The 13946-nt window shown below is 35.6% G+C and overlaps 1 protein-coding gene across 2 annotated transcripts in view; it reads right to left on the bottom strand.

Moving 5' to 3' along the window:
- The window catches only part of TTC8 (tetratricopeptide repeat domain 8), a 48717-nt gene that overhangs the window by 20493 nt on the left and 14278 nt on the right, over positions 1 to 13946 (bottom strand). For both annotated transcript variants that reach the window (XR_451592.2, XM_007188735.2), the window contains exons 3-7: positions 13361 to 13424; positions 13087 to 13246; positions 12782 to 12871; positions 10659 to 10703; positions 5878 to 5963 (exon numbers count right to left, since the gene is read on the bottom strand). Coding sequence is in view for 1 of the 2 variants with exons in the window: in XM_007188735.2 (XP_007188797.2) it covers positions 5878 to 5963; positions 10659 to 10703; positions 12782 to 12871; positions 13087 to 13246; positions 13361 to 13424 (445 nt within the window). In the remaining variant the exon portion in view is untranslated. The remainder of the gene's footprint in view (positions 1 to 5877; positions 5964 to 10658; positions 10704 to 12781; positions 12872 to 13086; positions 13247 to 13360; positions 13425 to 13946) is intronic.

Raw genomic sequence — 13946 nt, 5'->3', positions numbered from 1 at the left:
TTTGGCTGCATTGGGTCTTCGTTGCTGCGCACGGGCTTTCTCTAGTTGCAGTGAGGGGGGCTACTCTTCATTGCGGTGCCTGGGCTTCTCATTGCAGCGGCTTCTCTTGTTGCAGAGCACAGGCTCTAGGCACGTGGGCTTCAGTAGTTGTGGCATTCAGGCTCAGTAGTTGCAGCTCATGGGCTCTAGAGCGCAGTCTCAGTAGTCATGGCACAAGGGCTGTTGCTCCTCGGCATGTGGGATCCTCCCAGACCAGGGCTCGAACCCGTGTCCCCTGCATTGGCAGGCAGATTCCTAACCACTGCGCCACCAGGGAAGTCTCTCTTTTGTAAATTAATTGACCACATGTGCATGGGTTTGTTTCTGGGCTCTGTATTCTGTTCCATTGATCTATGTGTCTGTTTTTATGCCAACAGCATACTGTTTTGATCCCTATAGCTTTTTTTTTTAATTAAATTTAATTTATTTATTTTTTATACAGCAGGTTCTTATTAGTTATCTACCTTATACAATCCCTATAGCTTTGTAATTTGGTTTGAAGTCAGGGAATGTGATGCCTCCAGCTTTGTTTTTCTTTCTCAAGGTTGTTTTAGTTCTTCAGGGTCTGTTGTGGTTCCATACAAATTTTAGGATCGTTTGTTCTATTTCTTTGAAAAATGCCATTGGAATTTTGACAGGGATTGCACTGAATCTGTAGATTGCTTCAGGTAGTATGGACATTTCAACAATAAGAATTCTTCTAATCCATGAATGTGAAATATCTTTCAATTTACTTATGCCTTCATCAGTTTTTTTCATCAATATCTTATAGTTTTTGGTGTACAGGTGTTTCAGGTGTTTCAACTCCTTGGTTAAATTTATTCCAAGTTATTTTATTTTATTTTTTGATGCTATTGTAATTGGGATTGTTTTCTTAATTTCTCTGATAGTTTATTAGTGTACAGAAAGCAACAAATTTCTGTATATTCATTTTGTATCCTACAAATTTACTGAATTCACTTATTAGTTCCAATAGTTTTTTGGTGTAGTCTTTAGGATATTCTATATATAGTATCATGTCATCTGTAAACAGACAGTTTTACTTCTTCCTTTCTGATTTGGATGCCTTTTATTTCTTTTTCTTGCCTAAACGTCTCTGGATAGGACTTCTAATACTATGTTGAATAAAAATGGTGAGAGTGGGCATCCTTATCTTATTCCTCATCTTAGAGCAAAATCTTTCAGATTTCCACCAATGAGTATGACTTTAGCTGCAGGCCTGTCATGTACGGCCTTTACTATATTGAGGTACATTTGCTCTACACCCGCTTTGTTAGGAGTTTTTATCATAAATGGATGTTGAATTTTGTCAAATGCTTTTTCTGCATCTACTGAGATGATCATGTGATCTTTATCCTTCATTTTGTTAATGTGGTGTATCACATTGGTTGATTTGCATATATTGAACCATCCCTGCATCCCTGGAATAAATCCCACTTAATCATGGTTATGATCCTTTTAGTGTAATGTTGAATTTGATGTGCTAATATTTTGTTGAGGATTTTTGCATCTATGTTCATCAGTGATATTGGCCTGTAATTTTCTTTTCCTGTGGTGTCCTTGTTTGGTTTAGGTATCAGGGAAATGCTGGCCCCATAAAATAAGTTCAAAAGTGTTCCCTCCTCTTCTATTTTGTGAAACAGTTTGAGAAAGATTGGTATTAATTCTTCTTTGAATGGCAGAATTTACCTGTGAAGCTCTCTTGTCCTGAACTTCTGTTTGTAGGGAGTTTTAAATTACTGATTCAATCTCCTTACTAGTACTTGGTCTGTTCAGATTTTCTATTTCTATGACTCAGTCCTGGAAGGTTTTATGTTTCTAGTAATGCATCCATTTCTTCTAGGCTGTCCACTTTGGTGGCCTATAATTGTTCATAGTAGTCTCTTATGATCCTCTGTATTTCTGTGGTATCAGTTGTAACATCTCCTCTTTCATTTCTGATTGTATTTATTTGAGTACTCTCTCTTTTCTTCTTGGTGAGTCTAGCTAAAGGTCTGTTAATTTTGCTTATCTTTTCAAAGAACTAGTTCTTGGTTTCATCGATCTTTTCTACTGTCTTTTTAATCTCTATTTCATTTATTTCTTCTCTGATCTTTGTTATTTCCTTCTTTCTACTAACTCTGGGTTTCATTTGTCCTTCTTTTTCTAGTTCCTTGAGGAGTAAAGTTAGTTTGTTTATCTGAGAATTTTCTTGTTTCTTGAGTAGGCATTTATTTCTAGGAACTTCCCTCTTAGGACTGCTTTTGCTGCATCCCATAAGTTTTGGTGTGTTGTATTCCCATTTTCACTTATTTCAAGGTATTTTTTGACTTTGCATAATCCCATTTTTAAACTCTAAACAATTTTGAGGTAAATAGTAATTGCCACTTGAGTAAAATAGCTGTACCATTTTATTATTCTACAAACATTTTCTTTTCCTTTTTTTGTATCTAGTCTATGAACTTCAGACTTGTTCCTTGCCTAAATATAACTGTCCTGATGTGAACACCCGCTTCTTCTGCCCAGGGAAATGAAATCAATCATTAAAGCACACTTCAGCCTGTCCTTAATAGATCTGTTGGGCTTTCTCATAACTACTCATCCCCAGACATCTAAGAGCTACTTAGGCACTTTATGATAATGCTTTTACTTTGTAAAATAAAGTCAAAACAACATACAATATGGTCCATTATGTTACTTTCATTCTTGAAAGAATAGCTTTGTTCTTTTTTCCTAACCTAAGCCTCAAGTACTGGCACGGCTATACCCAGCTATTTGGGTATAGCCACACCAATGGACAACGTGGGACAATGAGGTTAAAAGTGATCCCAAAATCTGGCCTAAAGTTAGAGGATGTGTGATGTGGTAGAAGCCCCTACCACTCCAAAGGTCCCACAACTTTTACAAGGAGTATTCATAAAATGTTATCAGAGAACTCTGAAGTTCTGAAGAACAGCTTTATATTTATATACAAAGCTTCAACTGAACATTCAAGTCTTAAACACGTGGCTGAAGTTCAGTCACTGAATTCCATGAACACCTAATTATCCATGAGAGTCTGTATATTTGTAACTAAGTTGTCTCTTTCGAAAAACGATTTAAAAGGGATTACAATAAAAAGATACATGTAAAATAAGAATATGAAAACAGAAATAGATTTTTTTTAAAAACAATGGAGAATAAACAAATTAAAAAGCAAACAAGCAATCAGAGCTATTGAACTACCTGGAAACCAAAGAAAGGAAAGAAGAATGAGTCATATGTGTTTTATTACTGTACCCTTAAGAGATCATTTCTTCTAGTCCTATCAAAAAGGAATTTATCACATGGGTTCCTGTGCAAAGGAAATGGAGTGGGCGCCATATGTAAAGAAAGTCTAGGAATAATGAAAACATCAGTCAAGTTCATAAACACAGGACAATATCAAAGAATCAGAGCCCAGAGATGATCTCCACCAACCGCCAACTTTTTCTCTCCAATTTAATTCAATAAACACTGTCAGGGATCAACTGCATGCACATTTAATGATGGTAAGGAGTTGCAAAAATGAAGATAACAACCATGTTCTGAAGGCACCAGTAAAGATTGAAACAAAACATATTTTAAAATAAATTTAATTGCATTATGGCCAATGAGAAAAAAAGTGTTTTGAGAGCACAGAGGAGGAGCAAACTAAGACAGTTTCAGCGAGGAAGTTAACAGGCAAGATTTTGACAGCTAGATAGGACGGGGTGGGGGTGAGGGAGTATCTCTGATGGAAGCAAATTATCAGCATAAGCACACAAGCAGGAAAGTACACAGCATGTTAGGCGAGTGCTGAGTTGTTGGGTTTAAGTGAAAAGGAAAACACAACAAGGAATGAGAGACGTAACAGAAAAGTGCAAAGCTGTAGACCGGGACAAAATCATGGGTGCCACACTTAAAATCCAGACTTCATTTCAGAGATAATGGAGATTAACCAAAGAATCCAACAAGAGCTGGGGTTTTTTGCAACAGTTACTCTGACAGTGGGGTATACAGGAAGGATTGATGGGACAAGAAAATGGAGGCAGAAAACCCAGATAAGAACCTAATGTAGCAATTCAAACAAATGACACTAAAAGCCAGGATTAAAGCACTGGAGTGGGAATGGGTAGTAGTGGAGCAACTGTAAGAGCTACTGCAGAGGAAGAACCAGTAGAACTTAATGATCAGGAGCAAAGAGACAGAAGTCAATATGGGGCTACATCCTCCGGCAATCCATCCTTGACCTCTTTCTCTGGGCTCTCACTGCACCCTGCACTTGCTTCTATCATAATGGGAACCACATTTATAATTGTTTCCTGTTCTCTCTCCTCCATTCAACTGTAAGCCATTTGAGCGAATGAATAAATGAATGAATGCTGAATACATAATAAGACAAGAAGCTATTAAGGAACAGAGGAGAACAATAATTAATATGACAAAATATACTCATTTAAATGCCACCTTATATGGATGGCAGAAGGAATCCAAGTTGTGCTTTTCTTTCATTATTATAGATTTCTGAGAGTTTTGCTTAGAGGCTCAAGATTTCAAGCTTGTCTTCAGAAATTATATTCATAAGAGTTTAATGTTATAATGGCCCCAAATTACCTTTTAGCAGAAAATACTTCCTCAATCTAACAGTAGGAAAAAATACTTCAGAGTTCTATGTGAAATATCTAAATGGAAAATAGTCTTAATTTCAATAGTAGAAGAATAAGCATCCTTTTTATTCTATTTATATATTTCCTTTTCCTCACAGTGTTTAACTAATAACTAAAGTTAATAACCATCAAAGGATGCTCACAGTACCTAGTCTACCTTGTTTTTGAATAATAAAAGACATATTGATCTTTATAAAATATAATTGTTCATTTGTCTCTATTTTTCAAATGCTCCAAGTGCATTTCAATATCAAGCAATCATTTCAGATCCTATTTACCAGTTGCTATATAATATTCATAAATTATTACAGCTTTTTTTAATCTCTCAATTAATTTGCTTAAAAATGTGTTTAAACATTAAGTGAATTAGTGTAAGACTATTTAGATCCTAGAGAAACACCATGGGATTGTGCAAATAGTAAAAGAACTGGCATCAGAAAGCTGAGCTCAAATTCTCGTTCTGCCACATATTAGCTACATGAATTTTGGAAAGTCACTTTATCTTTCTGAGGCTCAATTTCTCTCATCTGGACAAAGGGTTAGTAATAGCAACTATATCCAAAGTGCCGTAAGATTTAAGTGAGATAATGTAATGCGTGGACAAGCTATCTCAACTATAAAGCACTTTACAGATGTGAGGCATCAGTAGAAATAAAAACTTGATGGGGAAAGAATCTAAAAAAAAAAAAAGTGGATATGTGTGTATGTATAACTGATTCACTTTGCTGCACACTTGAAACTAACACAACATTGTAAATCAACTATACTCCAATAAAAATTAAGAAGGAAGGAAGGAGGGAGGGAGGGAAGGAGGGAGGGAGGGAGGGAGGAAAGACTTGAGAGCCAAGAGGAGTGGAGTGAGAACAGACTTGATTCTAGTCCCAGGTCTGTTACTGACTAGTTCCTGATGCAAATCACAACCTCTCTCTGGCCTCAGCTTCCTCATCTGAAAAGGAGTGTTGGACGTGATGGTCTCAAAGTTTCCCCTTCCCAGCTCTAAAATTTTACTATTCTAAAGGTGTCAGTTCTTAGTGCCATCATGTGATTACTAAGTAAATGCTTCCTCACGTAAGCCAAAGACACAGTTCTCATTTCTTCATGAGGAAATCTATCCCCCAGAAAAGGTTACCAGATTTGAGACTCTAAAATATGTTGCTGCTTCTAAGCCTTTTCCAAATAATCAAAATTTTACCTGTAGTAACATTTTCCAATCTGCACTTTCCACCACCAGTCCTTGTACTGAGAATGCTCTGTGGAAAGGGCAGCCAAATCCAAAGCCTTTGAAAAACAATTCATTTTAGATTAGGATTTTCTTTTCTAACAATAAACAGAAACAATAAATAATGGAATAAACCATATAATTAGCATCAATCAAAACATGTATTAGAAATCAGACAGAAACTCAAGTTGCTCATGTCTCCAGATGGCCCCACCAATCTTCCCTAAATAATCAGTTCCAGACCAGAGGACTGACAGCAGATGAGAAATAAACAGTGATCAAAGGGAAGCAGATGTACAGTCTATTTGAAAACAATTTTAATATACAAGGTACAAAACTGGTATTTAAAAATCCGTAAGTTTTTACCCTCTCCCAACCAAAATGCCTCCAAACCCAGTGGGAGTCAAGCCTTTACCACGTAAGGCAGGCCCAACTGCAGGCCCCACTTTAAAGACAGGTGTAGAGAAATAGAGAAAGATCAAGTATGCAGATAGAAGAAGGTTTGAAAACAGGGTCATGAAGAAGAGTGAAAGGAGCTGGGGTACTTGGGTAACGGCCGTCTTTTAACAACCATCATTCCATTATTCTGACATTACCTTACATGCCAGTAATTCTAAAGGTCAGACTTTCCTTCGCTGCAGACTGAAAAAGATCTTAACTGCTTTTGTATTTTACATGCGTTTATCCCTTTCTCTCTAACGTCTTCTAGTTTATTCCTTCTAGTGATTATTTAAGATCAGACAAGAGACATCTCATTAGGAATTAGGATTCTATACCAAAAAAGTGGAAACCATTTGGACAGAGAGGAAAGCAAATCAATCTTTATACAAATTGAAAGCTCACAGAAATCTGAAGCTCATATAAAGATTTGGTGAATAAAAACTCAGGTTATTAGTTTAAAAAGAATTCTGATTTTTTAATAATACTTGTTATTCTTTCTCTTAAGGTTGAAAACCTTTTATTCTTTAGTCAGTGTTAACATCATGACGATATCCAACAGCTCAGTTAAAGTAACTCTTAGATTTTCAGTTCTATAATCTCAGAATGCATCCCATATTATTGCCCATTTCTTAATATTAACTCTTTTCTGAAATGAATGCCAGAAGAGCTCCTTGAATCTCCTACTGCAAAATAAATAACTTTCCTTGTGTTCCTCATCTTCCCTCGCTCCAGGGGAGACTTCTAAATATGCAAACTATTTATAAAGGAATGGTGTCACCATGCTGAGGTTCTAATGGACTTGAAAAATCAACACCTCTACTTGAAAGCTATGGAAATTTAAAACATGCTACACACTATGTTCATATGCTTATTTTTCTTTTTTTCCCCAAGCAAGGGGTAAAAATGGAAGTGAAAAATGAAGAAAAAAAGTATAATTTCAATTATCATTATCTCTGGAAATATGAGAAAACCATATTTCAATCAGCTCAGTTCAGGAGTAAACTGTAAATATCTGAATATATTCATTTTAACTTAATCCTTTAAAAGACCTGTTCCAGCGAATAGATCAGATTCACTTTCATGTTTAATATAACAGACCTTCTATTTTTCAGAAAAATATGTCATTCTAAATTTTTTTTACACATTCTAATTTTTCCAAGATTAGACTTAGTGCTGATTACAGGCTGCTGATTTTGCTTTCAGATATGGTTCCTATGGAGGACCCATATGTTTGTCTAAACCAATTAAGGAAATTAATATGAATTACTGATGTAGAATAAAAATGGTTAAAAAAATTACATATTAATGACCATTCTTCATTTGAAGACTGGGGCTGCACTAGACAAAACCGCTTGTGACTATTTCAAATGGACTCTCAATTCCCTGAGGACAGGCACCCACTTCCTAACACATCTCTGTTGTTCTGCAATGTCACTGTGCAGTTAAGAGGCCCTCAAGAATTATTTGTTGACTGAATTAATTCTATTCTTTACTTCTGACTTACATTGAAAATAACTTAAGAACCAAACAAAACTGTCATAGTAATAAGATTCATAATGAAAAGCTATTAACATTTTAAAATTTTAAAGAGGTTACAGAGAGCTATATTTCTTTAAAGGCTTCCCCGGTTTTTTAAAATAAATTACTATATACTTATATTTAAGGATCTTTGAATAAGTCAATCAATCCGATATCTAGATATTAATAAAGACCTAGAAGGTCATAAATAAAAGGCGTAAGGTTATAAAAGTCCATAAGAACAGGGAACCTTGGCAGATCTCGACAACATGTTTGTGAATACATCCAACTGGGCGTCCCAGTGACCTTCCTAAGTAATAGTGCTCCAACCTCTAACGTTTAAAAAAGTCATCCTTTCACTATTGTCAGAGTTGCGACAACTTCAGCATGATGAAATTAAAGAGCATATGGAAATAAAGATTCCAGAATCACCAACCCACATGCCCCTTCAGTTTGTCAATATTGCCAATACTGCCCCAAGAAGGGAGAGGAAGGGAGGAAGTTATTAAGAACTCAAAGGCAGAAATACAGTTTTCCATAGAACAAATTCTATTTTTTTCAATGGAGCTGAAAAAACAACATTCCTCAACAAAATTATGTAAATGCCAAGATGCAGAACAACATCTTCAAGATGAATAAAGACATCATCACCATGACCTATAAACAGCATATGATCTGTCAACTTTCTGAACCCATTGCCTGCAACTCTTCCCCTTCAAAGACCTCACTCCAGCCGCAGTGGCCTCCTCACTGTTCCTTAAACAATCCAAGAATGCTAATATTCAGGGCCTTTGCAGTTAAAGTTCTCTCTGATCTACGTCCTCTTCCTCCACCTAACCATATGGTTTGTCTCCCTTCATACAGGTCTCTGTTTAAATGTCTTTTCAGAGTGGACTTCACTGACCACCTCCAGCCCACATAAAATGACATCTTCCCCCATGTCATCTATTCTCTTACCTGGTTTCCCTGCTTTATTTTTATACAGCTTATCCCATGACATTTTATGTATTTTTAAGTTTGCTGTCTCTATTCCTTGCCCAACCGGAACGTAATCTCCAAAAGAGCAGAGATTTTTGTCTGCTTGCTTCACTCTGTAATCTCAGGGCCTAGAACAGTGCCTGGCACATTGTAGTGGCTCAAAATATGTTGGATGAAAGAATAAATGTCTCTGCAATAAATGAATTAATCTTCAAAAAGTCAGGATATAGCATTATGATACTCTAGTAATTACAAATATTTACTCATTTATAAAATGGGATGGTATTTGAATGTTTCTTTTTAATGACAGTGTAACTACATGATTTTATATATCACCCTGAAACCCTCTGACCAGCTTTATATTAAGTGAAAATGGCATGTACTGACTTTTATTTACAGAAATGTGCATGGTTTCTCAGTTGCCCTGACCTTAGTTTTCTCTTTTCTCAATGTGACCACATCCACTATCACTTCATTACCGATAACTCCCATACTCTGTATCTGGCCCAGGCCCCCCTACATTTTAGTGCCAGAGCTTCCAATACATGCAGTGACATCTCCACTTGGATAGCCTTTCACAATTTCAAACTAAAAATGCCTTCAAGTGAATTATTCAGCTTCTTTACAAACTGACTTCCTTCCCAAATAATCCCATTTCTGTTAGTAAAACAGTCATTCTTATAGCATCTTTAAGAGGCAAGTTTGAGCTGTGTCTTTCCTTTGTCTCCCATACCAAATCTAGCATCACGTTCTGTCACTTTTCTCTAAAATGTCTCTTTGACACCCCCATTTTTGAGAATATGGTTTATTTATTTCTCTTTCCATACCCTGCTCATGTTTTTACCCTTCTTTTACATTTTTTCCCTCTCTTTCCAAATCCTACTGATTTTATGGATTTTTACTAATATTATCCCCTGATTTTTCCCCTTGATCTTCGGTAACAATTTCCCATTCCGGCAATTACCTTTCTAACTGTTTCATTATGTCAATTTTATTTCCTCAGCTAGATTACATGGCTTGTGGCGGCAGGAACAAATATATTTTTATTAGTTTTCCTAGCACATAGCATAATGGTTGACATACAGAAAACACAATTGAGAAAAATGCTTTTGTCTTCCTGAATACTTAATATATAAGGTTTTTTCCTTGAATAAGAAAATGACAGAAAATACTATCATTAGACACTGTAGAATTAACTACATTTGATTGGACAAGATTTGTGAAGTTACTGCTCATTTGCATATTAGCATGTTGAAAAATGACACAAATGGAGAAGTCCTGAGCATGTAACCTTAAAATTCTCTGTTGAAAGGCTACCAAGATGACTGATTATTGATTATTGTTGAAGCTGGGTGATGGTTGATACAGGCTCATTATACTCTCCACTTGCACATGTTTGAAAATTTCTATCATAAAATGTTAAAGGGGAGGAGATGGGGAACACTACAAAGACACCAGAAATACATGTATTAGTAAACCTATAATCACTATATGGACCAAAGAAGAAAATGGATCAACAATGCTAACTATTAGTATAAAAAATAAACTTTTACACAAACATACTACGCAGCATTCTCAATTATCTATATCTTGCCCTTTAATGGAGATCTACTACTCTATGAATCAGGCACAAGCCTTCCGACCTCTATAGTTATACAAAGTTTCCTATTGGAACTGACAGTGGATTTGAAAGTGTCAGTAATTCTCCAATCTTCATAATTCCATCTGTTTATAAGGTAAGAAATAGAACATTTCAGAATCTAAATCCCCAAAGTCATAAAAATCACATTAAAAAACAGTGCAAATTCAAAACTTACAGTCTTAACATCATTTTCATGATGAAAGATATACTCAAACAAAGCCTGTGAAGAAAACATGCAAACAATACATTAGATTTTATTTTAACAAAGGTACTTTATTGTTATATCAAAACTCAAAGGCCATTTTGACAGCAGCTAGATTGAACCAAAATAACAAAGTACTCTAAAGTGCCTGGGATTTATAAGTAAAGGGTCTATCCATCATTTGTTACAACCATTCATTTTAAAATAAGGCTACTTATAACTGATTCCTGTTTTCACAGAATACGAACTGGAAAGCTCAAATAATTCAACAATGTTTTTCATATTACACATACTGTTTTATCATAAAGAGACAAATGAAAAGACCAACTTTAGGACTGTCATAAAACTGCATGTATTATACAGTGATTATGATATTAATAATGACACTTTAGACATGGGAAAATCTGGAAGTTCTTTCTGAAACAAAGTACAGTTTAACTGTAAAGTAGGGCGTGTTTCCTTAATGTGCAGATGCCTCTATGTGCAGCCAGGGCTGAGAATCATTATTCTAATACTGCCCCCAACCTATCTGGATAAATAAGCATTTACCGGACTACCTCTTGGTGGTACTACATTTGTCCATAATACCATTATTTTATACTTGCAAAGAGGCTAGCACCCCTGAAAGATATCAAGGTTATTAACAGAGATGACTTGAAGGCAACCAAAAATAGGAAAAAGAAATCAGGATAAGGCCCTCTTTAGAAAACTATTCCTAATCCTCCATTTGTTCTCTTATTAAAAAAAAAAAAAAAAAAGTTATGAGAGCAGTTGGTGTTACCACTGCCATGAAAAGGATGTTATAACACCCAAGACAGTGTCAAGGAGTCACCAGCCACCCCAAGCAATATGCCAATATTAGAAATGAGTCCTGATAAGTCAAGGCAAGTTGGGGACCAAAGACAGAGAAACCTGGCATTATTTCTACAACACACTAAACAAGTGCAAAATCTAGTTCAGTCTAAATCTAGTAACATAGACCAGGTCTGTCCTGGAAGCATCCTAATTTGAGGGAAATGCCTCTACTGACTATACTCCCTGGTTAGGAAACAACAATGGTATTAAGTAGCCATTCAGCCACCTCAAATAAATGGCCTAAAAAGATAAGGAATCAGATATTCCTCATAAAGGAAAGGGAAATAAGTAAAACTTTATGATTTTGCTAAATGAAGTTGACTGGGTTGCTATCAAATAAGAAATTAAGAAAAACATCATTGGCATTATTATAGTCTGATTCCTTGTTTGCCAACTGGCATTCCTTTTCCTGATTTAAATTTCAAGTCCGTATGGCTAGTGTCCTTTTTCATTTTCCCTACAGTGTTTAATATTTACTAAATATGTTAAACGCCAGTAGAACTGATAATAGGAATGAGCTCCGCACTCATGCACACGATTCATAGAGATTACAGCTAAAAACCTGAGCTAGGCTTACACCAGTTTCCAGAAGCTAACTGCTCCTGGCTCTGAATTATTCCATGCTCACCTCTAAACTTTTCTGTACTGGAAAGGTCACAAACATCCTCCTTTCTCTCCCTCTCCCTTCTCACTCTCTTATCACTTTTTCTCTTGCTCTCACTTTCTCTTTAATTTAGAGGAGCATTTAATAGTTAGAATTACTAATGTAGTTGGATTGCCGCTGTCTGGCTCAAGTAATCCTTATTGAGATGCCTGATTAATTACTAATTAGAAAGAGAACATTTTTTTTATCTTCTTTTTGACAGTCCTAAAATCCTACAAGGATAGAAAATTATTTTTCTGAGAACAGTTCAAGCTGAAAAAGAAAAATACACACACATACAGATGATCTCCTAAACATCATTACCCAAAGATGGTGCTGCACATCTGCTTTCTTTGTTATAAATTGCTGTTCTTTATTAGGAGAAAAAGAATTTCCTATTATAATGGTATATATGCTTTATTTCTGATTGACTTTCCTTAACTCAATACTAAGAGAAATTTTAGATATTAGAATAATTAAACATTTCCATTTCAATCAAGACAAGGTCTTTTCTTCACAAATTTTTATCCATTTCCTGCAATGTTATGATAACAGTTTGAACATTACTTCATAACATAAAATAATTTTAAGTACATACCTTTGCCAGTTTAGGTTTCTGGGCATATTTTGTTAAATTCAGTCTAGATAAATTTATAAAAGGTCCATCAGGACTTGTAAGCATGGAAGCCTATGGGGAAAAATGATAGAACAAGAAATCTGAAACTTTCTCTTGAAACACAAATTGAGTTTAATGTGCATAAAATTATAAAGCCAACACAAGTAAAAAGAATCACCTGCAAAAATCTTCCATATAATTCTCTACTATAAAAATAGTGAAAAATGATTAACATAACATAAATTACTTTGGTCATACAAGGCTATGGTAAAGCTGACAGAATTTACCGTTCCCAGCCTGACAAATCTTCCAGATGAGCTGGTGATAGGGCGAGCTGTGTAGGCAGTTCTGGGTGTTCTGATGGCCTGTTCCATAGTGCCTGGCCTTCCACTTTGTGTGCTGGGTCTAAGGAAACCTGTAATGGGTCTTCCAGCTTGAGTGATCGGCCTGTGAAGATTGTAAATTGTTAAAATACAAAGAAGATCAATAAAGGAAGATTCTCATGCAGCCTGGTCAATATTTAGTGGCAAAGGGAATGAAATAGGAGTATACTGAACATACCTGACAGCTGGACTAGGCCCTCCTGTCTGATTAGTTCCAGGGAGTTTCAGAGATGTTCCAGGACCTATGAGATGAGACGGCGAATTCAATTTGTATATTATTTATTAATCTGTAAGAACTGTCCACTAACGCAATTTTCACAAATGTGCTAGCCTGGTGAAAAAGACATTAGTAACAGGAAATGTATCTAGAAAAATGTGTTTGAGATTAATATTTATTGAGTACCTATCATGTTACTTTTGTTATTACATTTAATCTCCACACTAATTCTGTAAGGTAGGTAGTACTAACCATTTAGCAAAGGCTTAGAGATTTAAGTAAACAGGTCAACCTGTTAGTAGAGCCAGCATTCAAACTCAAGACAGGCAGGCTCCAAAGCTCCAACACATCAAAATGACAGTTCTATACTCACAGTTTATTTTTCATACAAACTTCTTCTCCCAATAAAAGATCATTTACCCCCAATATCTAGAATTTAGATATTTTAACTCCAAAAGAGCAAAATGATAGGGGAAAAAGACATCTTAACATGAAACATATGTACGTTTTTTTCTCAATTTCCACTGAAGCATTAAACAGCTATTAC

The sequence above is a fragment of the Balaenoptera acutorostrata genome, chromosome 3 (assembly GCF_949987535.1).
Source record: "Balaenoptera acutorostrata chromosome 3, mBalAcu1.1, whole genome shotgun sequence".
NCBI classification, from domain to species: Eukaryota; Metazoa; Chordata; class Mammalia; order Artiodactyla; family Balaenopteridae; genus Balaenoptera; species Balaenoptera acutorostrata.
Note: the sequence above shows the minus strand (reverse complement) of the source record. Positions and strands in the feature narration are given on the sequence as shown.